Genomic DNA, 27114 nt, shown 5'->3' with positions numbered 1-27114 from the left:
GTCTTTATCTGTGTAGGTCAATCCGTGTGTGAATGTTGCACAGCTTTGGTGATTTTGCTGTTGCTATCAGGAAAGGAAGTAAATGTAATCATTTATATGCTTGTATATTATTCTACAGGCTGTGGGAGAAATGTGAGAGGGGAGAAAAATCATGAATACATGATAAGAGAAGGTAAATTTCCATATGGGTAGACAGAAATGTTAACTTTAATCTACAGCTGATCATGAGGCGTTTGCATCAGTTTACAAAGAAAAGTAGTACGACAGCTTAGAATTGCATCATACTCACATCCCCTTTCTGGTATTATTTGCTTTACAAGGGTTACAAAGAATTTTACCCCACTGACCCAGTGTACCGAGCCAAGACTAAATGCATCAACAGTAGCCTCCAGGAGACCCAACTACGTAAGCCCATGATTTTGCAGGGCACCTGCTCCCTGCTAATAAACTTTCTTGAATAAGACAAACAGAAGATAGGCCTTTTATACTGAAGTCAAAAGGGCAAACAGGCAGTGAGTCATTTCCCTGCCTAAGAACACAGGCTGTGCAAGGACAAAAATTCAGGTAACATGAGGATACTTTGTCTGAATGAAGCCATTCACACTGGCTCAGCCATCATAGATTTTTAGATTAACAATATAATTTGAGTAGGAGTTCAAGGGCTGCATTGTGAACTCTACTCACTTTTAAGAAAAATCTGTTATGCCACTCAGTACTAAGCAGCACATCTGCCTAACAACTGCCGAAAGCAATTCTAGTTAGTGCCTCTGATGCTGAGGAACAGGAAATCTGATTAATCTCATTAGCATGCTATACGTTGTTCACACAGAATGAAAAGCTTTGTGTCTACCAACTTGGAGTGCATGGGCTAGAAAGTACAAGGTAAGAGAGGCAGGATAGGAGTCCACAATGTGAGAAGCAGGGTGGAAAATAGGGGGAGACACCCACTCTTTTTACATCAAACTGACGCACGCGTGCTGACAAAGATCAGATTATTTGAGAAGAAAAAAAAAAAAAGGCCACATCCCCATCCCCTCCTCCCCCTGAGTCAACCGAAGCACTGGTTGTGCTGACGTGGCCATGGAGTGCCAGCCTTCCAGAGGAAGTAGCCACAGAAAAAAGAAAAACTCATTAAGAAAAAGAAAGTATCAGTATTCCTCTAGGAGTTAAAGACTTTTCAAAAGGCCACATACATGTTCACATACACAAAAATAAGCTGAGGCCCTTTGAGCACCCACCTGTTTCCTCTTGTCTTAAAATGGAGCTCAATAACAAAAACAGTCAAGCGGAACTTCACGTGCATGCTGCAAAAATACGAAACTTGACAGACGTGGTGTTGAAATAATAGATTATAAAATTTGCTTGCTATAATACAAGCAAACTGTCATGTTTAATCCGATGTACGATGAACCCTCAATTACATTTGAAGACTACAAAGAAGCAGATAAGCTACATAGAGTCTGTCAGGGTTAAGTGTAAAAATCCGGGAAAGCATTCAGAGGGAACAACAGTCATATTTTCACATGGGCGCTCTCAATGAGCTCTCACTGGCAACACGATGAACTGTGGTCCTATAAAGATGGAGTGGGCTTGATTAATTAGAGCTAATAAATTGTCTCTATCAGCAAATAAAGAGGAGAGTTAGGGTAGGCAAGGGAATGCAAGCACATTTACTGACAGTGGATAATAATTACACCCAAGCAAGGGAAAAAGAAGTACTGAACTGTCAATAATCCCAAAAAGTAATAATTAGAACTTAAAACCATAACCTGAATTTTTAGTGATGACACTGTGGCAAATGGTTCCCTTTTTTGCATGATATAGCATTTTTCTTTTAGGCGGGAAATATCTTTCATCAAATTAAGAAGGCAGTAATTTATAACAAGCGCAACATTTTATTATCAGATTATAAAGCCTGCATGTGTACACCCATCCTCAGACACGGTGCTGATCCAAAATATGCCTGCTAGCATCCAACCATCACCAATCTATCCAGATAGAGGAGGAGAAAAAAAGGAGAGGGAACTGTGCAAACCAGAACTTGAGGAAGCTGTAAACAATTGAACATTTTAAGAAAAAATAGACATTTTCTTGGGTATTTGTAAAGTTAATCTGAATATCCTAAAAATGTTAAGGCATCTGCGTGATTCTTGCAGCCCCCACCGGTATGAATGACGTTTACAGGAAGGGAGGGAGTCAGTAACCTTCATGCTTGTGCTTATTACAGAACATCAGAGGCTTATACTGCTGTAAGCCAGACTAAACCAGAACAAGAGAGGGGCCATGACTCCAGGGGGCACTTTTTTGTAAATAATGAATTATCTGACTATGTTCAGGAAATAAAGATTCCACTTTAAAACCAGTCTCCTCCTGACATAAAGTTATGATGTCTGATATGATAATTTCACAAACACAAAAACGGCTTAAGAGACATGCAACCATCTTATTGCTATGGACATCCCCCCACTGCCTAAACGGGGGTGGAGGGTGGGGTTAAGTTGACCCCCCTCCCCCAATCATATCCTCTTTACCCTTTTTCCCTTGGTATCAACGCAGCAGCGGGAGAATGACTCACAAGCTCAGTCATTCTTAGAGCTACTCACTGCAGAAGCTGTGAATGAACTGTCTGCATCCCCATGTTTGTGTACATGTCCTTGGAGTTAGGTGGGGGAGGTGATGAGCATAAAAATAGTGCTAATGTGTTTGATGTTTGCAGCCCAATCCTGTAAACCATATGTGATGGCTGTGGTTTGGGAGAGGGTGTTGTGTATGAAAAGAAGTCCAACTACAGCTGTTCACATGGGTTTTAATTTTAAATGATGCAATTCATCCAAATTTCTGTTTATTTCCAGTTAAAATAATAGGCTGACCACTGGTTGCTGGTAGACTGTGCCACCAGCAACCGTTTCATGATGGCCTTAGCTACTCAGTCGAAGACTGAGTAACGTTGGACCAATGTTGCACCAATTACGATGGGTTCATTCATTACCATCGTTTCATTCTAAACATTTCTAGCGGCCACTTCTTCTGCCACCATTTTTTCAGGTAGACAGGAGGAGAATGCTTTAATTTGAAGAGACAAACTGCCTAAGTGCAGGCACACCAGTTTAAATTTCAGCAACAGCATTAGACACTAGTGTAGATTACATCATAGACTCCATATAGATTTAACACTGAAGTATAAATTACACCTAAAAAAGTGGTGGGAAATTAAGCGGCGACAGAAAAAGTATAATCCATATTTGAAATTCTCATTTAATGTTTTTTTTTCCTGTTGTTGGGGGGGAAATGTGATGGTTACATACATACAGTTTACTAGGGTATCTGAAACAGTTTTTCCGAAGGTTAGTATGCACTAACAAGCTCAAAAAATTCAAGTTAATGATACTGCAAGTGAAGTGGATCAAATTAACTCAACCCCAAAAACTTAAATGATAAGAATTATTTTCGTAGAACTTCTTGAACATAAATTGTCATCAAAACAGTCTCAAAACGGACTACACCATAGTAGACAGTGTAGACAGTTTAAGGCACAGGATATGATAGATGTAACTTTCTTCAATAGGGAAAAAGAAGGACTAAAGACACCTGCAGATCATCAGAAATGAAGTGAAGTGAAGTGTTTCATAGCTGTGAGACAGCCTCGGCAGAGATAAGGGACACGTAAGCAGAAGGACTGAATAATCAAACTGAGTAAGGTGCGTGTCTGCTCAGTAACATGAAGGTCTGTGCACACTATTTTTAGCTTCCTGTCACAATACCAAAATGACAGATTTTTTGTGAAAAATGGCAAATCACTATCAGGTTCAATAAGCTCCGTAGAACTAGACAGAGCTTTATGCCATAAACCACTGACTGAATCATCCAAAGTGATGGTGAATCACCGCAAGGCTATATCACATAAAGAAGTGGATCTAATCAACCTAGTGGTCCTGAAGCTGACTTGCCTCATCTGTCACCAAGCTTATCAGGTGGCTACAGATTCCAGTGATGCAGCTTTCTTCATCTACGTCTAGATTTGGCATCTAGAAGTAGGTAAAGAGAAAGCCAAATTAGGGAGTGCTGGCCTGAAACTGTGAGGGCATGTCCACTCTCCTTGTGGCAAGAAAGTTACCCAACACAAGCACAGTAAATGGCCACTCCAATTAGATTCTATCATCTCAGGTCCCGCCTCCAACTTAGCAAAAAGGCAAACGCCTTCTATAAACAACCATTTAACAAGACTGTGCATTCCTATTAACCTGGCTGCCATGCCCTAATGTGCACAATTTCTGTGTGTTAAGCTGCTAAAAATATGTGAATATATGAATACACAAAATGATGTCGTATAAAGCAAAAAGTGCGTAAGCCAGATCCTTTTGGCTTTGTGATACCATCATACACACCAGGGTTAAAGATAGAAGCATACACGTGCACATTAAACACTTAAGTGAACAGAGATATTGTTGTGTTGTATGGGTTGTTCTGAATAAACAAGGGAGGGGGAAAAGCAAAACAAAAAACAACCCAATCAACCAGCACATACATGCATGCATGCATGCATGCCTGCAAGCACAAACAGACACACACACACACACACACACACACACATACACTTCTTCCTCCCTCCTTGCACTGCAAGCGGTGAGTCATCCCTCTATTCACGTCACAGAGAGATGAGTGCACCCTGTGACAGGCCAGTTAGTAGCAGTCACACTGATCTATGTGGCACCTCTTAGCTCCTTGTTTCTCCTCTGATGGAAACTATGCATGCTTGCTCCCTATTAGGAAGGTTTACTAAGCTCATAATGGGGGACTGGTGTGAGAACTCAGAAGAGAGGAGTAGGGAGAAGAGCCCCTGCTGTGAGCACACTGTATTATGGCTTCCTAGCTGGGCAGTATCACTTTCTATAACTCCTTTGTCATTTAACTATAGATCCCTGGGGCATGTCATCTAAAAAAAATTTCTATATTCCACATGGTATAGACAAAAGGCCCAGACACAATGAGACAGTAAGCAGCAGTCTATATGGAAATCATTAAATGTGTCCTACAATGCTGAATGCCTTTAATGGGGTCACAAAGGGTATCAGAAATTAATCACACTATGTTAACATCTTTTTCTTTATCATATCAAATTCACAATTGGAGAGAGAGAGAACACAAGAGTGGCTATGAGCTCGAGGAAATGTCAATACAGGGCAGGATGTCCCGTGTACCAAGCCATAAACAAAGCAAATCATTTTCAGATCAATGTTTTCTCCAGGCAACTACAATTTATCATTTATAATTATGGTACCACAATGCTCCATCCTACAAATACGCTGGCACTTTTCCCCCCCTCCTTCACACTGTCAGCAACACGTTAGGGCTAGACTTCATTGTTGCTGTCACAATGCCAGCGTAATCACCAACAATTGTGGAAAAGGAAATGCCATCAGGACAAATAAGCATGAGTAACACATCTTACTCAAACATCTTTTGCCCCAAGTCCTCTACTAAACACTGTAATTATGCCATATTTTTCTTTTACATTATGATATATAGATTACAGATGCACCATTCATCAGGACAATTGATTTTTAATGAGATGAGGGAGAAGAATATAAAGAGAACAAAATTACATATTAACTGAGCGTAATCAAGCATTTCTCATGCTAGATTCGTATAAATAATGCACATTTTGTTAACGTCTTTTTTGTTAGTTTGTTGTGTTAAACAATAGGCTCACTCATTTTTAAGTCTTCTAAAAACAGTACATGTGATCGTATGAGTGCACAAAACCGGTTTTGCTTGCTTTAATCACTGCTCCTGTTTACAATGGTCACAGATCTCTTCCTTATGTGTAATTCAAGTGATGAGGGACAAAGTCTGAAGGCTTTGATTAAAAAAAAAAAAGCTCTCTTCTAAAGTTCAGCAAACGTAACAGGAGCGTTCAGCAGTCTGAGTTTGACAAGTCAAATGAATACCTTCCAAACTAACTGTACTTTTCAGTAGGCATCTAATTCTTCATGTTACACTCTTGCTGCCATATTGACAAGGAAAACAGTGTCCAGATGAAGAAAATAAAGAACTTCATACTTAAACCACAGTACCTTTGGGAGATACCCATTTGATTCAACAGTCTCAGACTGCTGAAGCCTCTTATTAACTCCAGAAATAAAGTTTAGGAAATCTTTTGAAAAGGAAGGGGAAAACTGGTGGTTTTGTCCCCCTTCACTTGGTATGGTAGAAAAAGATATTTAAAGACAGATGGAATGATTATAGTAAACAAAACAACCCTTTAACAATGCTTGCATGACCACATGTACATCACATACTACAAAACAGGAATCTGTCCTTTAAGCATGTTTAACAATATTTGTCTTAAAAACATTTTGTCATATGCCATTCTTTGAACTAGTCGCTGTTGTAACTGAAACTATACATGCAATTATGGCACTGAGCAAGCTGAGAGCTATGACACATGACTACCATTCTGATATTTTTTTAGTAAAAATACGTCACTGCATCCTCACCGACTTCCTCTCTTTCAAGGCGAAAAAAACCAAGCTGAATGACTCCACATAAAGGAAATAACTGACAAGAACAGAATCTGTGTTAATCAGATTACCATATCCTGAGAAAAAAAACGCACTCATCAAGCACTTTATTAACACTACTGCAACCCTGTAATTCAATACAACCCCTCCTTTAGTAATTTTTCCACCCTATTTACATACGTAACGGTGGAAAATATTATGCATGCTTTAAGATATGAAGCAGTTAAATGTACCACTACCAACCACCATGACTTAAATGACGAACATAACAGTAGAATGATCAGATTTACCAGCCCAACTTTGACTTTAGGCTCAACTTAATCTCCCTTTGTCCTACTCCCCTCTAGGTCTCTAGTTTTCTCAAGGCTAAGTTTATGCAAACATTTCAACTTTCATTTTCTCTTTGTAAACATGATGCAAAGTGAAGATTAATATGATTATCTGACAGCCACGCCTTCTCTACCAAATGCCAGAAAAGGCTCTTCAGTTGAGCATCAGTCATGCAGGTGCCTTATTTTTCATTAGCTGTTGATGATTTCTGCTGCAAATGAATTAGTTTGAAGCTTTAACATTTTATATGTATTCATATGTACGAGGTGATGATGAAACTTAATTAAACCTTGATCTAATACTGTTGCCGTGTTATCTATGCAGAAAACACATAGTCAAACAACACCTAATTATCGCTTTTTAAAATGCTGGGGAAACTATTGTATTCCAAAAATAGATTAACAGATGACATTGTATGAACTAATTTTCAAAGGCAAAAAACAGAGAACTGAGAAAATACTTTTTTTTTGTCTCTATGCATTAATGAATAAAGATGGGTGAAAAACATCCAGTGAGTTAAAAAAAAGTTAAGACTGACTTAACTGAACGTTATGCCATATTAGACAACACAGATAAAAATTAAGACTAAAAAGATCAACGCTTCTTCTTACCTGTGATACACTGAAACTGACCATCCTCTCGTCGAATAGTAAAGGCCTCACCTGGGTTTACTTGCACCAGGATTACCTGTGAGAAAGCAAACAAGATGACAAACAGAAAAACATGAGTTTCAAACTCTCATTTCAGTGAAGGCATACTGAATGACCTACAAAAGTGCCATGCTTAATGAATAACTTTAAAATAATTTAACCGTCTCATACCCTAAAGAAGGTATAATTCAGGAAAGTCAAAAAGGTAAAAAACCACATAATAGTAAAAAAGAAAAAAGAAAAAACATTAAAATACAAACATCAATATGATAATATAAAATAGAATTTGCTAGAAAACAGTTTCTCGCCACAGCTAAATCTAATGTACAGGAAAGACAAATTTGTTGATTAAGAAAAGACACAGCTACGTAGCCTACAATGAGTCACACTGCTTATGTCATTTACAAAAGACCAGAAAAAAAAGCAAAAAACAACCAAGAAAGCACAAACTAAAAAGCACATTTTGGTCTGCAAAGACATTTCCAATCACCTTCCAGGTCTCTGACAATACAACTTTTCTTTTAAGAGCTGCATCCAAAGTATTATTGTAAGTTTATAACAATCATTTTTCTCCTTTCAATTAAATAACAGGTTAGCTTAGGTTAGAAAATGAAGATATCAAGATCACAAACTGATTATTCCGTTAACTTGTCTTTTTAAAGTCTGAAACATGCGCAACTAGGCTTTTGTTGCCTGGCACTATGTGTGGGAGCTAGTTACCTCACTCTTGTGGAAGTCGCTGTCATAGAATCTACACTCCTCTAGCAAAGGCCTTTGACTATGGTTCTCTTCAAGCACTGAAATCATCAGCACCTCCATCTCTGACACTGCTCCCATTCATGTGCTCAGCAGGGAGAGGAAAGAGCCCTTTGCCTGCCACACAGAGCCTCATATGTCCATACAAACCCACACAAGCAGCGTCAGCAGCAAGCGTAGATGATGGAGGTGGTGGGAGGGGCAAGGGAGGTCTAAGTGAATCAAAGTCTCGCTACTTCAGAGACGGCTGCATGTGTATGTTTGTTTTACACTCTCTTTGATTTGAAGCAAACATGCTTTGTAGGATATTGCCTCCCCCATTTAATTTTACACTGGAAATTACTGTTGTAATCAATACTGTGACATTCACTGCCAGCCAATAAAAATCAAACAAAGGAAATTTTGCTTGCGAAAGATTTGACTGCTACTTACTGTTGCCCGCATTGCTTTTTCTCATTCAAGCGTCTCTGTTCACGCAGTCACAGAAAGGAAAAGATGCTCCAGGGTCTATCAGACCCTCCACCATTTCACCCAACCCTCATGAGAAATCACATGACCTGCGATGCTAACACATCTGGCTAGGATGTTTTCTTTTAACATCCTCCACTTCCATGAACTCCTGCATAAAGTCCAGGAAGAAACTGACAAGATGCGAGGAGTGCAGTAATATGGAGATCGGTCTCTTGCGCTGGACGTAGCATTTACACAAAGTAGTTCATAAATCTCATGCTTGCTTAGCGTGGTTCAGCCGCATCTGCTCAAACAGCGTCTCTCTCTGCAGCAGGCGGCTTGTTCACTTTCGCCTCTGGCTCTAGTGCAGCCTCCCTACCGTCAGTATCCACAGCAACCCCTTCAACAAATAAGCCACAGCGATGTCCACGCCAAACCTTCACAGAAGGGATTGAAACGTTATCAGCAGTAGCCACTCTCCGGAAAAGGAGGCAGATGAGCCCAAGAAATCAGGAGCAAAAATAAGGAGGACTTTAGATGATGCCTCAGTTCCCTCTCCAGTTCCCTTCTTGACTCTGTGACTGACTGCGTGCCAGCTCAGTTAACGCCTGCTGTGCTCCTTAATATGGTTAATTTCAAGAGCATTCCATCAGGGTGTGATCATGGCACAGCTGAGCCGGCAAAGGTATAAGGGGTCCACAGCATGGGGAGTCCTTTGTTCTCTCTTTTTCACAACAACAACAACAATGGCGTGAGGGAGCTGAGCGACCCACGCAGCTTCTGAGGCTGACATATACGACTACGCTACAGTCCCTTTCCCTCGCCCTCCCTTCTCTCCCTCCCCCTCATACTCTCCCTGTCTCTCTCTCCCATTCACAGAGCAACATCCTCTTAATACTCCGATCAATTTGAGCGGAGATGAGGTGGTAGGAGTTCAACTGCAGAGCTCCTGCATTTGTGACAATTCCAGCCTCGTGTCATTTGTGCTGTCTTTAAAGATCAGAAAGCAGCAAAAATGAAACAAAACCGAAAGATTATTTGTATAGTGACACAACGCACACAGCTTGCAAGTACTCAGTGCTTTACTAACATCTGTCCTCATTTACTCCAAATGGATCGTTCCTTAAAGCGACAGTGCTGATCACTTGATCAGCGTATGTCAAGTTACCCGATATTCTGCGTCACTGACACTGCTGGACAAAGAGTACAACAAACTCTTCCACAAAACAAAAATCACACAATCTGACTGTAAAACATTAAAATAAAATAAAAAAAACACTTCAGAGAAACAAAAGGTAAACTTTAGTTTATGCAGTTCACACACACTAAAAAGAAATGGATATAATCATTAGGCTGACACTCTTTGAATTATGCCTGCAGGAAATAATTTTCCTGCAGGCAGTTATGGACTAAAGCACAAAGTGAAATTTGAATAGTGAACCTTTAGCTTGATTTCACTTGCCTTTTTAAAAAAAAATTAATCCAAAATATTGCAGTCATTCAACCATGCAATTTGTAGACATTATTGTGTGTCCACACAAAATAATTATGGACAGCTGCTTACTAAGTGGAGAGTGACTACAGTGCAAAAAGGCAAAATCTATTTATTCATCTGTAATTATCTATCCTTCATCATCCTCTGAATTTAAAACAAAATAAAACAAAACTGAAAACATCATCTTGCCATTAGTGAAACAAGCAAATGGATTTGGTGCGTTTGTTTTGAGACCTTAGAACCTGTCACATATACAAGGAGCAGAAAAAAAAACCTACTAGTTTGAGAATAACTACATCTAACATTTTTAATGCATAAACTGACTTTGCAGAATTGGGGGGGGGGGGGGGGGGGGGGGGGGGGGAGAGAGAGAGAGAGAGAGAGAGAGAGAGAGGACACCATAAAAGATAAATCACTTTCAGATAAGACAAGTTCCTCTTTTGATAGTGCCACGTGTCATGCACAAACATAGCTCTTACATCCCCAGGAAGCTCAGATGTAAAGCTTAACTTAAAATCCTACTGTCAAATATAGCTGCAAACAGCAATGACAGGTTCAAGCAGTTCAGCAGTTAACCAGAGGTCCAGTGACGCTTTTTCAAAATGGGATCTTGAATGAAAATAAAATATGGCGCAAGAATGCTGTGAAGATGCCCAAATCCGAGCAATAACAACACAATACCTTATGTTCTGATCATTTACGGGTGTCCAAGTCTGTAAGATCCCGATTTAGCTCCAATCAGCGTGCCAAATTTGGAAGCTTTTGCAGGACTATATCTGCCTGACCATATAATGTACTACTCAGTAAATAAGCAGGGAATTCAGAAACTTTGTCTTGCCATTCAAAAATACAACTGTAAATATTACCCATCCATTGAGAATAGCCTCAGCCATGTAGTGGCTCATCCCCTGCTCCGCCAGATTTAAACAGGAGAGCCATATTCAAGACTTTAAATGCTCAGTCTAAACTGTACATACATTTGTGATACATACTTAAGTAGATTACTTATGAAATATTTGCAATTTGCAACTTGAAATGGTAATTTTCATTCATAATTAATGTGTGTATCATTATTATTATTATTATATAATAGCGCAGTTACAATCATACTTTACTTTTCTAGTTGCAAGTTTGAGGTGCGCATGGTCTACAATCTCAGCAGCAGTACATACATGTAGTGTCTGAAATGTATAAACAATTGTCTCCAGTTATGTCCTAGTGAGCCTACAATACAGCCAACACTATATAGGGATTGAATGAGTGTGCAAGTGAATTAATTAATAATTTGAGCACAGCCTAGGTGCTACCACAGACAATGGCAGAACAACAAAGGAGAAAGTTATTTTTAAAAAACAAAGCAGAAAGATCCACAACGTCACTGCTTGGCTCCAAAAACCTCTGTGCCCATCTCCAACCCAAGCTGGCTGTCTGTATTAAATGTCCAGATGCAGTAAAGACCAACAGCGTGATGACTTTATGTGTAAGTAGACAGACTCTGAAGAAGTGCTAGGATGCTGCAAAGGTTACTTTTCACACAGATGACTAAGCACTGTAGTGTGCAATGGTTTCCCAGTTACATTCACAACAGGGAACAACACAATTCAGTTAAGCTGCCACAAATTTATACAACCAGTGTGTCCAAAGGTTAAGCAGTATATCTTGTTCTCACTGCTATAAAGATCTGCATCCAAGTATGAGCCCTATGCAAAGAGATTGAGGATCAGTACGCACACGCTGTCACACAGGTGGCCACTGCTGTGTTTTATTACCCAGGAGAATGGGGCTGTTCTGTGCGTTTGTGGCTGTTAGCTCTGACGTTTTTCTGCCGTTGGTGACTCAGAGTTCAGGTTTCTCACTATTTGTTCCTCTTAATTGTTTACTGTGTGTTGATGCGAGATAGCAGCTGGGTGGACAGGAAGCAGGAGCCAAATGACACAGGGAAAAATCCTGCCAGTGTCGGAACTAGCCAGGAACTAACGCAGTCTCCCTGCAGCTGATGGCATACACTTGCGTGTGCAATGATGATTCAAACCAATTTAATGATTCTCCACCCTCCAGGATACCCTGGAAACGTTACATAAGGGGATAGGGGGGGAAAAAAACCCTGAAAAATAAAATCATTTAAAGAGGTTTTCATGCTGTTGTAAATAACCGTCTTCTTCTCTGTGCCATTAATTTAGAGAGGATAATCTGTTATATGTATTAGAGCAACTACAAAGCATTACCAAAGCATACAGTCAGTCATATAGATTCATACATCTCATTTACACAACAGCTTCCACTGGCATCTTGTTTACAAAGTTAATTAGTTTTCATTTCTCTACTTTATGGCTCATCGTATTTCTAAACACACATCAATACTGACCAAACAGTACTGACTGACGGCGTGTTTGAGCTTTGCATTAAGTCTGTATATAAAATGATATACAGTAATACCTTTTAAATGGTTTTGACCGATATTAATCTGTACTTCAATTAAAAAAATACAAGTATATATTTATATTACAGTGCACAAAAACCAGACCACCTTTTTTTTTTATTTTATTGTTGTTTTCAAATTACATATGAATATTTCACAATTGAGTGGAGGGAATAACTGGTGTTTGAAATTTATGAATTCAAGACTTCTACATATTTAAAAAGTTAATAATTGGCCAATAATAAGAATTGAGCAATTAGCTAACTGAAAAAATTCAAGTAATTCACCACTGACTTCTATATGCAGACAAAGGCAATTTATACCTGATCAACTTAACTATTATACGAGCAGTACTATCAGAGCAAAATAATGATGCATTCTATTTAAATGGGTGCACTGTTGGGATCACTGTTTTGCAACATTTGCAAACATTTGCAACTGTAACATTAGGCTACTCTCCAGCTATGGTAAACACAATATAATGATAACATTTTAAATTACTGACTGCCATAGTCTCAACGATTTGAAATGACTTTTTAAATAAAGGAGTGTAATTCTGTGCAAAGATCATTTTCTTTGGTACTGAAACCATGTAATTCTCTTCATACGATGTACTAAATTTCTGGTATCGTGACATCCCTACAAATAATAATCAACTGAAAATAAATGACAGTATATCCCACATGTTTTACATCTTTGCATCACTCTTTTATTCCACCTCCAAATACTACTGGGTCAACTGTTACTGTCCAGAGATTCTATGTGCATTTCAATCCAGCTGGAGCTAATAAATTTAAAAAAAAAAGTCTTTTTAACTGAAGCTACTGCAAAGCAATAATAGCTCAACACAATTACAATATAGCACATTTTGTTGTTGAAATCAAGTTGCCATGTTTATAGGGCCTGGAAATCCTTTACTACGTCATTCTGAGATGTAGTTACATTTCTGGAAAGGTGTGCATTGGGCTGCGTACAGGACAGTTAGTGTAAGTTTGGAGTCAATTTTCAACCAATTCCAACAATGGCTTGGACATAAGTGCATCGTTACAAATAAAAAAGGATGTCAAGAGCATAATGATAGTCAAGAGAGATTTTCAATAGCTGGCTCTCATCTTTTCTTATCACATATTTAGGAAAATCACTGCCATGCTTGACAGTAGGGATGCACCGATACCACTTTTTTGGAAATGAGTACGAGTACTTGCATTTCAGTACTCGCCGATACCGATACCGAGTACTTAATAAAAACATGATTTAAATTTGCAGGTAACAGCTTTAGTCCTATGATTTAACAAAAAAACAAACAAACAAGGGACTAGTTTGGAATTAAGAACATCTATTTAAAATGAAAAGCATGTTGTATGCAACATATTACAGAATAAATAATTATAAAAAACAAAATTTAATTTGAAATTTGTTCGTCTGTTTCTCTGTTTAGAAGTCTCACTAGCACAGTCACAGTAGCAACAGTCGTCTTGATAAGAGCCCATTGGTGAGCGGTGAGATAGTCAGGGAGTTCATGCTCAGACACCCCCAGCACTCGCTTTTGCTCAATGAGCGACTGAAGCATGTAATACGTGCTGTTCCAGCGCGTCTGTACGTCCTGCTGCAGTCTCTTTATTGGCTGGTTGAGCTGTCCCTGAATGTCCTCGAGGCGGGACTAGGCTAAGGCGGAATGTTTAAAATGTCCAACTATTTTCCGTCCCACTGCTATAGCATCAGCTATGCTCCTCTGTGCTAATAAGCGTGGGTAAACTCTTTGTACTCATTGTCATGTTGGGATTTTTGGTGCTTGATTAAATTGCTTGTGTTAAATGCGCTACCTTTGGAGCCTCCTCTGGACAATTTCGCTGAGCACAATTTGCAGTCAGCCTTTGTTTTCGCGTCTTCGTTGACTTTGAAATAGTTCCACACGGCTGATATGTCTCGCCTGCCCTTCTCTCAGCTCTGAGCTGCAGCCGGGGCCTGGGGACGGGCACTCGGGGCCTGGGGGCGGGCATTCGGCGCCTGTGATTAACCCCTTACATGCCGCTCAAACATAGACAGGTCTCAGACCGTGGTATCGGTCCTCAGTATCGGGGGACTTTTAACGAGTACGAGTACTTTAGAAAATGTGGTATCGAGGTCGATACCCAATACCGGTATCGGTGCATCCCTACTTGACAGTGAAACTAGTGCTAGGCAAGTAATGCACAGCCCTGTTACTTTTGGCTTGTTTTTTTTCCCCTACTCAGGAGCACTTTCCATCTGGCTACTTTACCACATAGCCCACACTTGTGAAGTGCTGTGCTGAGTGTACTGCTTCCAAAGCAATCTCTCATTAAAGTGAAGGCACTTTGTTCCACTATCAAAACAGTCCTTGGACTCAAAGTCTGTTTCCTGGCTGAGATTTTTCTAGCTTGGTCACTATTTGGTCAGTTGAAAGCCCAGGTAGTTTCACAGTTTTGGCCACATTAAAATTCATGTGTTATTCTTTTCCACTGCCCATGTTTTCTTCTAGATTTCCCTCCTTCCAACCATCCTGCCAAGCAGTGTTTGCTATGACATTTGTTTGCTGCGATTCAAAAGAAAATACAACTTCTACCAAAAACAAAAAAAAAAAAACAACCAAAGTTAAAAGTTTAAATTTACCTTAGAAACCCTGCTACATATTTATGCATTTTGTTGTTGGGTTGTTTTTTGTTTTGTTAAAAAAAATAAATAAATAAAAATAAATACTGTCTCAAGATACCTAAAGAGCACAATGTATCATATTATGTCACCCAAGGGATTTGTCTTCATATTTCTGAATGGGCCATTGACTAAGATTGGCTTCACCTATTTCCGTGACACCACGGCCAAATTCAGTGTCGTCAAAAAGGGGGCAGAATCTCTGCTACAAAAACTACTTATGGCATTTTAGTGCATAATAACAAAAAAGCTTTTTTTTTTTCTACAAATCTAGTTATTACTTCCTTCCACACCTTTATCAACTGTAGTTGTCAACATGCAATTTGCTTTTGCGTTTGAAAGCATGTTTTGACAAAATGCTGTAATTATTTCAGTTACCACTGCAATGTGTGTCAAGTGTCATTGCATGTGTGCATGAGGGTGCGCCAAAGCTCTTCACACGCAGCAGATACTTCAAAGCAAAGGCCAGAGTGAAAAAAAAAGCTCACCAACAATGCCCATTTGCCATAAGTACAAGAAAATCTAGAACTAGAGGAAAGCAATTAATCAAAAACCTGTTAAGCAAGCAGAACAAAAACTTGCAGACGTCTGCAAACTCTCTGCCAGCAGTCATCTTGTGCCCTCTAAAGCCACAGCAGGTAATGAGCTCCATATAACTTAACACCAAATTGTTAAAAACACACCTAAATAAATGCTAGTTACAGAAAGGCAAAGCCTGATTTCCTGTGCATCTTAAAAAGGACGCACAGGCGAATGCTTGTAGACAGTGAAGTGAAAACCAAGAGTCAGCTTCCAACCAGCAGTAACTGTCAAGCAGTGGGTCTCTTCACATCAGTAGCAGAGGGAAGATGAATGATGCCACAGGTCTGTCAGCCAGTTTATTGCAAAAGCTTTGTAGTCTCTTAAAACACAGCCAAACCTTTACTTAATCCAGGGTTATGAAGTCACAGTAATATTTTCTTTTTTTATAGCCTACACATTTGACAATGGGGTGCAGTTTTTAAAAATTTTACAGGGAAGGCATTTGGTAAGCAGTGGCTAAATAAGATTACAACACAACAAAACAATGGCTTAGTGGTTGTGATGTTGAAACAATAGTGTTGCGTTTTTTTCTGTTTAACTTATTACCATTTAACATTTGGCTAACGGCTTGTCAATTACAGGATGTTAGCTGGTAAGTGTACGTTTTCACAAACTGATCCAGCCCTTGTTCTGGTTTCAAAATACACAGACGGCAAATAGGAAAATCATCTGCACCGATAACTGGATATTTTTTCTCAGCTCAGAAATACTGTGCCAATGCTTAACTAGTACTCTTGTCTCTTCTGAATACTGGTGCAGCAGTGATGGTGGTTCATCTTAGTGGCTTAGAGGAAAGTGTCCTAAACACTGCTGAGTCACGCACTGTTCGCCCCCTCACAATAGTTGACAAATAGTGGGCTCACCTTCATCTTCACAGATGATTCAGTGGCTGACCAGGAGACAAGCAGAGTGGGTTGCATTTTTGTCACAACATCTCAAGCCCTCTGGCAACTTATGAGAGGCACATATTCAAGGCCCTGTCTCCTGTGTCTGGCAATAGCATACAAGGCCGACACTAGAGACAGCTGAATTGGGAGTGAGGTCTCACTATCCCACAGTAACAGTAGCCCACGCATGAGACACAGCCGCAAGCAGACCACAGACTCATGGCTATGTCCCCGCTTCAGTTTTTGTATCTACCATTTAATACTGAGTATTACACTTGACCAAAGTCGACTTTTCATGTTTAAAGCTCATCTCATGTTAAAAATGGAAAACTGACAAGACTGCATCTGCACAGACTACAAGTGAAAGCAATTTCTTCATTCAGTGTTCTTTCTAAGCCTTCTCTCAAATGTGCTACTTTGTCTTGAAATAAGCAGCTATTATATACATTTCCCAAAAGGTTGGATGGTTCCTTGGCAGGCTTTCTAACAGAAACTGCACAGCAAGACGTCTGTACCAAGGACTGATACTAATTCCCTACAATCTGTTAGGTTACGAACACAGACCTAAAATCCATCAAAACACAAGAACATAAGCACAAAGAGCACAGAAACATTAAATGGCAGGTCTAATGAAAAAGAGTAATGAACAGAAAAAGAACATATATCCATCAGCACAGCCAACAGCTAAGTACATAAGCCATTAGCTAGGCTTAAACATTGACAGAAAGAGACTGATTCATCTGTTACCAATTTAGCTACAAACTAAACGGCAAAAGCAGAAAAAAAGGGGGGAGGGAGCTTAAATGGAAAGAAGCAGTGAATCACACTGTAGCCAAAGTCATCTCTTAAATAGAATCATCTCAGGTAATGACCTCCAGACAACAGCTTCCTCTGTAAGTCAGAATAATTGGTCCAATTGAGCGTTAATACCAAGCCAAGACTGGAGAGGGGGGGGGGGGGGGGGGGGGGGGGGAACTAAACTAAACAACAACAACAAAACAAGAACAAAGAAAGAAAGACTGTTCTTGTAGCTTGTCTAACTAAAAGGTCAGAAATAGAGGGGTCAGCCATCGCTGTGAATCCTCTTCACTGTCACCTCAGTCCTGCCTCATTCTGTCAGGGCCCAGACCCCTCCAGTGGTTCCTGCTCCTCACTCTGCAGCTGTCATGATATTTACGCACCTCCTCAGACACAACACTACACACATTAGATTTACAGCATCACTCAAACAATGATGGGTGATAACCCCTATATGAAATATTGCAAAATGCCAGTATTATTTTCAGGTGGCCACAAACTGTGCCACATGTCATCTGCACAATGTACTAAAACAAACAAAAAACACAACAACAAATAACCCCAGAAGGGTTTTTCTTACTTACAAACATGTTTGGTCCCTCACAAAAGAAATTTTAGACTATAGTAAGATAAAATCACCAGCACAAAAATGATAAGAATCAAGACTACAAATAGCACTTCAAATGTTTCTGACATTTGTGTTTATCAAATGGTCAAAAATAAGATAAAAATAACATGAAAATACAAAGATTAGGGTCAGATAATATCAGATAATGTCATAAAAAAAATCAACACTGAAGATAGGTGTGCAGACAAATTAATTTGTTTAAGGGCACTGATATAAAAGTTGAAACTATCGATGGACTGACTGAAAATAATCAATAGATATTAATCATAGTTAAAATAAATTACATGTAGTTGCTGTGCTCTGGGCTCCACAGTGCTCTGTGTGTGTGAACCACCACTATCTGCTCTTCAAAGGGGAAAAAAAAAAAAAAAAAAAAAAAAAAAAAAAAAAGAACAGTAGAACATCACCAGCAGGAAACCCACAGCAAGCATGACACACCCAACTGCTTACTTATGTATCTAATAAGCCTTTTTATTTTCAAGAACATGTACCCATACAGCATTGCTAATGATAGATATAGATGGAATAGGTTGACCTTGAAAATGTGCCGCATAATATCCAGTTTTGTCACCCTTTCATTGAAAAACACATACATAATGGATGCTATCCAAAAGGTTACCTTGTGGAACATTTCCTATTTTCAGCAGTGTTCTCAATATTTAGTTTTTGTCACAACCCAAATCTATTTTTTATTGTGTTTGTTTTTTTAAATATACTATTAATAAAGCAGTTACTCAGCAGTAACTTCCACACAAGGTCCAATTTTGACAACAGAAAGAAAATGGTAGGGAAAGCAAAAAAAAAACAAAACATTATAACAGAGAGTAAAAATTACATTATTGTATTTTATTTATGTTTTATTTTATTTTCATTTACTGTAATGTGTTATATACTTCTGACAGGGCTCTGTACGATTTTTTTCAAACAACTAAACAAAACAAAGCTGAATTACATATTTTTGGTATTTGTTTTTCATATGCAAGTAACATGTAAGTGATTTTCAAGGAGCAGGGGGTGTAATTATGTAGACCAGGCAGAAAAAGTGGCTTTTTATTTCCTCACATTTTTAAACAGTTTAAACATTGACACAGAACATGTTCAGGTAATCAGGTAAGGTCTTTGTGGATGATGGTAATGTAACTGAATTCCCTGAGGACAACAGACCCATAGCTGAGCACCACAAGCAAAATTTGATCTCTGTTTGAACAAAGCCTGATTCAGGTGAGGGTTTTTCCACTGTGGAAAATGACGGCAATGGCTAGAAAGGCATGTTTGTAAGGCAGTGCTAATATTAGCAAGTCTTATCAGGACAAACTGCATAAGACTGGGGAAGTGACAAAAAGATATCACTGTGAATTCCCTGCCATCCCCCAGGAAGTTGGGGAAACTTAAACAAATTGGACTGGTGACCATCAAAATGACAGGGATATCACAGAGGCTTGTCAGGACCGCTCAATCTCACCCTGATGCTGACAAGAGATGATTGAGGCAGGTGTGGGGGTCCAATCCATTTCCTGTACATATATAGCAAAACTATCAAAACCGAGAGAGAAGTGGCACCTGTTGCCTGTGAAATTTGTTCAATGAGCAAATGAAGTGAGCACAGCAAACCCATTTTGGCTGTTTCAATACTGAACTGAGTAAGAACTATAGCAGCATAGTTTGTTTAGCATCTGAAACAAGCCTTCAAACAAATTGCAATTGACAAGAGGTAGATCTAAGTTCATCTGATAACAGTTTCTTACTAAAAAAAAAAAGGAAAAAGGGTTTCAAACACTTTTTGGATTTATTATTGCATGACACAGGAGTCACTGCTGGACTGTAGATATTCTGTAAAAATCCCACAGACGTGCGTCTCTGCCATGCTGGTCAAAAAATTTACTGTCACTGCCTCCAGTGTTACTACTTGCGTAGAAGTGCTTTGAGTGCACCAGTGAAAAATTCTCAATTTCGCTGATGGAGTTCATTTATGTAGTGCGATCAATGGCATCAATATCTCTGACTCAAGTATTACACAACAGCTAATATTCCCAACACACACAAAGAAACACCTTTAGCCCTGAAATGAAATCAAACTCACAGCAGCTCTACACCTGAACACCTAAATGCCAACAGATAAAGTAGAAGCACCATTTAGAACAAATTTCCTCAAATGTAATCCCAAGGCAGTTTTGTCAGAAATGAACTTGGGCCCAACAGACTTAAGTCAGCAAGTGTGACTAATACTGGACAAAAATTTGTGTACCTGCTGGGGGCCCTCCCCGTTGACCATGGCTGGGGGTGGTGGTGAGGCCAGGATTGGGAGTTCAGGGCTGAGAAGCTGGCCAGACTCCAGAGGTGGCGTGTGGTCTGCCATGTCTCCCTCATTCACACCACTGAAGAGGTACTGCTGCAACGAAGACAGAGTGATCAATGGAAATGTACAAAGTGTACCAAAAAGGTTTATGACGTCAACATCTTAAGTCTTGGGAGTCATTCAGCCTGTGCTGAGAAATACATTTACCTATAATGTCTGCAGGATGCAGCTTTTTTTCTCCTCTCTGTCTGTACACACTATTAGTCCTTTTCCACTAGTACCTACTCGTCCTGGCTCAACTCAGCTTGACTGGGTTTTTGCGATCTTGCATTAAGTGGTAGTAACCGGCAACAAGTACTTTTTTAGTACCTACTTGGCTGGGTTTTCCGGGCAAGCTGAATTGACCGGAAGATGTGATGTCAACAGACTGCATGCCACTGTCAACGGCATCACTTGACGAGTCACGAAAGCAACTCCATCACAGAAATCAAAACCGGCATTTTGGATGCCTATAAAGGAATCATGGTACCTTTATAAGCTACCATGATGCTTGACAATTTTGAGCTTGCAGAAAACGCATAGCAACTTTCTCAGAAGAAACAGTAGTAAGCATGAAGGACCAGGGTTGATCCTTCTGGGTCCCCACATTCATAAATTAGATCAAATCAAATCATCAGTCACCTTTTAAAGACTTATTAGTAGAGCTGGGCGATATGGCCTAAAATCAACATCACAGTTATATTTATTTATTTATTTGTTATATTTATTTATTTAGGACAGTGCATGTTAATGAACATAAATGTAAAAAAAAATAAAAATTACATGAATGTAAACATACCAGATTATAGCCAAGGGCTAATTTCCATCTGTTGTCCTTAAGCATAAAAATAATTTAAAGCATGTGCGGTAACGATATATATCGCGATATATTCTTTTCTTCTGTATAACGTATTTTACACAATATAAGGCACACTTAAAATCCTTTAATTTTCTCAAAAATCGACAGTGTATGAATTCTGGTTGTGCTTACTGACCTCAAGCCGATTTTATGTAGTACACGGCGCGCAGAAATCTGTCAAAAATGTTTTAGTACGACTTTGGTAAGCTATGAAGCCACACCGCTTGATGGATTGCCAGAGCGTTACGGCTACCGTAGTCAGGAGCCTGCAGTGACTTCTGTAGGGTTACTGAAGTTGGACTAGCTGGTATATAATGATGTCCTACATGATCACTAGCAAAACACCTATGTTAGCATAACATTAGCACAGTGAAGCTGAAGGATGGACGCTAATACTTTTCCACTCGATAAAAGTTAACATGAGTTAGGGACAAATGCAATCACATGGCAGGATGCTGTAAACGGACCAAACTTCAGTTAGGAGAACAACTGAGATAATCCATCCACAATACGAGGTTAGTCATTCATATACTGCAACAACATGGGAATAGAGCAGCTGCAAGAGAATTCAGCATTAATGAATCAATGGTAGGGAAGTGGAGGAAGCGCAGTTTTTGGCTTCCCCCATACTCCAAAAGTGCTTAGTCTCTTTGCTATTACTGTTGACTGGCATGATTTGCAGATGATGTTGTTTGCAGCCACTGCAATGCTTTCGACCAAAACAGGCGCAGCTTGATGACACCATCAACATGCGCTATCGCCGTAGAGCGGGATAATCAAAATCTCTACTGTTGGCCAAATTTATATAGTTTCTACCGGATATCATTTATACCGCCCACCCCTAATTATTAGATCAAACTAACTGAATTATGAATTATGACAAGATTATCACTGATCATTTTGGGAGTTTTTAGTGACATGTTTTTTTTTTTTGTTTGTTTGGTTTTTTTTTTTTTTATGTACACTAGGACTAAACTATGGCTACGTCCACACGTACATGGGTATTTTTGAAAACGGACCAAAAACACTGTTTACGTGTGGACGAAAAGTGCAAACGCATAGAAAAATCTGCGTTTTCAAAAATACCCGGGTACGTGTGGACGTAGCCTATGTTGGCCACAGTGTAAAAAACATTAAACAACCAAGTTTAGCATCTACAGTTGACTTGGGATGACAAATATTTAAAAACAAACAAACAAACACAACAACACTACCTTGCAATGACAGAATTGGCTGTCTGGTCCAAAATAAAGAATATTCATTACTCTAATATTCTAATATCTCCATGTAAACCATTCATTGATAGTCACAACTGACAGCTTGCTTACCTACTCTCATGAGCACCAGTGATTCTGACTTTTGGGGCTTTTGACAAAAACTGTGACTGCTCTAAAGACACACAGTTCCCTTCTGTTTGCTAAGGAGAAACAATATTTTGCAGTATTTTGTCAAGTTTATTGTGGTAGCTTGATTACTTGACCTGCTATGTGCATAAATTTGCCAATGCTGGCTCAGTGTGTTTTCAGTAAGCTCATTTTTGCTTTGCTGAGAGGTTTAGGGACATGTAATGTCCTGGAAAACTGGACTTCAAATCAAGCTCTAACTCAAAACAGTGGGTCAAATCACAACACTTGACACGCATTTTTTAAATTAAGACACAGACATGTCCTAAGGAGTGGCGTTAAGATGAACTACAGTGAGTGGCAATTTGGTGCAAAGCTTAATTTATTTCTGGATACATCCATCGTTTCTCACTTCCAGCAACATAAACTCTATTGAAAGATATTTTGCTGATGCATGAGTTGAGGATGGCATTTTGACAAATATAAACCCAAGACTAAATGCAGAGTAAAAAGTGACGTGCAGTTAAAACGTTTTTAGAGTCTTTATTGTTTATTTCTCTTGATTAGAGTGTTCAATGATTCACACTGAAACTGTATATATATATATATATATATATATATATATATATATATATATATATATATATATATATATATATATATATATATATATATATATATATATATATATATATATATATATATATATATATATATATATATACACACACACACACACACACACACACACACACACACACACACACACACACACCCCCACAGAAGGTTGGTGGTTCGATAACCACCTCCTCAAGTCTGCGTTCAACATGCTGAACACCAAAGTGCTTAAAGTGCAAAGACCAAAATAGCTTTATAAATTATGTATGTGATGTTTAAACGTTGTTCTTAACAGTCTGTACCAGAAATTGTATTGGGTTAAGGAAATTATTGTTTTATTAAATGTACAATGCCAGTGACATCTTTACTGATTCTAAGACGTTAAGGTCTGTGACTGCTGATGTTGGCACTGTTAATGATAGCCATTCAGCAAACAAATAATCCGCCATGATGTTTGTACAATTTGGTGCATGTTACAAAATGCCACACATTTCAGTGACATTTAAAAGTCAATTTGATTACTGGAAAATGTGACTAACAGTTTCAAATGGCTTTTAAATATACACACAATCTTTGTATAGCCAATATTTGACCCTCATCCATTTCAAAAGGCTCAATTTTGGCTGTTTACTGAGTACTTAATTACATCACACTAGCCAACTAGTCAGTTTTTTTTCCTCGTTTAATAACTTTTTAATCAGATATCAAGAATATCTTGTGTGTGTGTGTGTGTGTGTGTGTGTGTTGACCTCTTACTATGCATTTTCATGCACCGTGAATACATACAATAACAATGTAATGAAGTAAATTTAAACAAATCTGTGCTAGGTGACACGAACAGAGAGGAATCCTAATTCACGTGTAACACTGATGAAGCGCCAATGACTCAATACAGGCTAGGTATTGGGTGAGGTATTATGGTCATTATCAATCAGTGAAGTATTATGGTTATTATTATTAATCAGAAGATCTAGGAATGCTACAGGAGCTGATGGGCAGTAATTAATAAACACACACAACACAAAATGCTTTTGCAGGTATCATGTATTTAACCGAACCTCAAAGAAAATTAACAAGAAAAGAAAAGGAAAACTTAAATAATCACTCCTGCTGCAGCTATTCTATTAACCAAAAACCCAGTGAGGGTGCACAAAACAACTAAGCCAATTCTTCCGGCTTGTACCAAGCACCATAGAAAACAGTTCCCCATAAACAACACATGTTGACATCAAAAACACTGATCCACACTGAAGTCCATGAGTTTTATCTGAGTGTCCATGAGAGATGTCCAAGCGCTATTGTCCATAAACGGGGGAATGGTGTGTATGAGTGTGAAAATCAGTATATTTAGAAAATGGGGACAGAGCGTCGTCTTTGATAGCTTCCTACCCAACCAGTGGAAGCTTCGATTGCGGAATGAGTCCTGCTCCTAGCCGCTCATTGGCTCGCCATCCTTTTTCATACCCGAAAAGGGTTCACCTGGCCTGCATTAAATAAACAAGGCCAATAAGAATTCACAAGAATAATACAAAAAATGTCAGCCAATTACGCTAAAAACATTAAGTTATTCTTGTTCCTGTGTACACAAATAAACAAACAGTATATTTAACCAATAAGGATTCAACTGAAACATTTCAACTGCTATATACAGACTATATAGCTTCACAGCACTATTTATTCAACAAATACCAGTCAAATCAAAATCAAATTGTTTGGACCGGCAGCAACCAATTAGCGCCAGCTGGTAGCAATACAAACAATCAATTAAAAGTTCAAACTCACCAATTCCGTTCTGTTCAGTGCACAACAACACTATGGCTCTGGCTCACAGTAACCAGCATCTAAGTTGCATAAGTTAGTGGGTGTTAAAAGAAGCATTAAAACGGAAAAAGCAAGTGTTTGCCAATACAAACCTGCAACAGCTCTGTCACCTGGCTTGCCTCCACGCATCTGACAGGAGGAAGCCGGGACAGGCTTACTATGACCCACATGCCGTCCGATTGGCTGAGCAAAGTCATGTGGTTGGAGTCATGTACCTGCGATGCATTCGATGGCAGGAATAAGTGCAGGAAACAGATTTTACTCTGGGTTACACCCTCCCCCCTTGAATACATGCACGTCCCGTCGCATAATAACACTACACAATATGTACGACTGAAGGGTTTGAATTGGTGGTTGTGGTGGTTAAAGCATCTGACAGACTATGTAACAGAGACTGAACAACTGATATCAATGGATTGCCTAAGTGGGCATACTGCAGTCGCCTAGGTGGCGATCTGTGACGTGTTGACCGCCTCGGAGGGGGGTCAAGAACCGACTCTGAGCTATTAAGAGTTGGCAATGTCACAGGACTAGGCTCGCCTGCTAAGCTGTCAGAGACTTCAGGATCGGACAAGTCTGTAGATACAGCTTCAAGAACGTGCTCGGGTAAGATTTCAAGCAAATCTTTCTCGGATGTCCCATCAGCATCAAACTCCAATGGTTCTTCCCTCTGAGATCTTAACAGAGCTTCCCCAGCTGATTCCATTTCAGGTACAGATGTTGGTGGAAGTTTTTCCTCCTCACCACTGGGAAAAGACTGTAGGGGGTTGAGAGACTTCTCCACCCTAAACCCCATTGGGAGCGGGGCAAGATGGACAAAGGTCGGTTCCAATTCATCCTCTTCAACAAAGTACTCAGGAGATTCCTGTTGTTTCTTGGGCTGTTGACGAGTTAAAGGGGGTGTGAGTGGAATAGTCTCATCTGATGTTCCTGATTCTGTTGCAGGAAGAAACCCACACGGAAGAAGGAGATCTCTGTGCAATGTGCGAATTGGACCGTCTTTGCATTCTGGTTTTACGGTGTAGACGGGGAGATCTTTGGCACATTTCAGCACTACAAAGACATCTGGTTCCCATTTGTCAGCAAGTTTATGTTTACCTCTCAGCCTTATGTTCCGCACCAAGACTCTGCTTCCAACTTCCAGCTTGGATGGTATAATACGTTGGTCAAATCGAGTCTTGTTCCTCTCAGCGTTCTTCGCAGCATTCTTTGAAGATAGCAGATAACTTTCTTTCAACTTAGCTTTTAAGTCTTGTACATACTGTGAATGTGTCTGATGTTCTTTCTCACGTACAGGAAGATTAAAAGCAAGGTCAATGGGGAGACGAGGACAACGTCCAAACATTAGTTCGTATGGGGTGTAGCCAGTGACTTCATTTTCGGTACAGTTGTATGCATGGACGAGTGGCTTTACAAACTGTTTCCATTTGGATTTCTGTTTGGGTTCAAGAGTTCCCAACATGGCCAGTAGAGTGCGATTAAACCTCTCTACTGGGTTTCCTCTTGGATGGTACGGTGTTGTGTGACACTTTTGGACTCCCAACAGGGCACATAACTCCTTTATCAATTTCGACTCAAAGTCTGGCCCTTGATCTGTATGGAGTCCTTCTGGAATTCCATAATAAACGATGAAGTTTTCCCAAAGACATTTAGCCACAGTTTTTGCCTTTTGGTTCGATGTTGGAATGGCAAGGGCATATTTGGTGAAATGATCTGTCAGTACCAGGATGTCTTTGGTGTTGCTGGTGTCGGGCTCGAGACTGAGGAAATCCATACAAATGAGTTCAAGTGGACGTGATGTCCGAATGTTAACAAGAGGAGCAGCCTTCTCCGGCAAGCTTTTCCGGCGAATACACCGGCCACAGGTTTTTATTTTATTTTCCACATCCATGGCCATTCTTGGCCAATAGAACCGAGTCCTGGCAAGGTCAAGGGTCCGTTCCACTCCCAGG

At 39.5% G+C, this 27114-nt stretch overlaps 1 protein-coding gene across 4 annotated transcripts in view; it reads right to left on the bottom strand.

The window, feature by feature from the left end:
- The window catches only part of fndc3a (fibronectin type III domain containing 3A), a 56232-nt gene that overhangs the window by 18949 nt on the left and 10169 nt on the right, over positions 1-27114 (bottom strand). For 2 of the 4 annotated variants that reach the window (XM_087851130.1, XM_087851133.1), the window contains exons 2-3: positions 20432-20575; positions 7463-7538 (exon numbers count right to left, since the gene is read on the bottom strand). In XM_087851130.1, coding sequence (XP_087707256.1) covers positions 7463-7538; positions 20432-20542 — 187 coding nt within the window. In that variant the 5' untranslated portion in view covers positions 20543-20575. Of the gene's footprint in view, positions 1-7462; positions 7539-8221; positions 8343-20431; positions 20576-27114 lie in introns of those variants that run through there. The other 2 variants (XM_087851132.1, XM_087851134.1) reach the window with 2 other exon arrangements.

Source organism: Neolamprologus brichardi, chromosome 14, assembly GCF_056152115.1.
Source record: "Neolamprologus brichardi isolate AB-2024 chromosome 14, ASM5615211v1, whole genome shotgun sequence".
In the NCBI taxonomy this organism is placed as follows: Eukaryota; Metazoa; Chordata; class Actinopteri; order Cichliformes; family Cichlidae; genus Neolamprologus; species Neolamprologus brichardi.
Note: the sequence above shows the minus strand (reverse complement) of the source record. Positions and strands in the feature narration are given on the sequence as shown.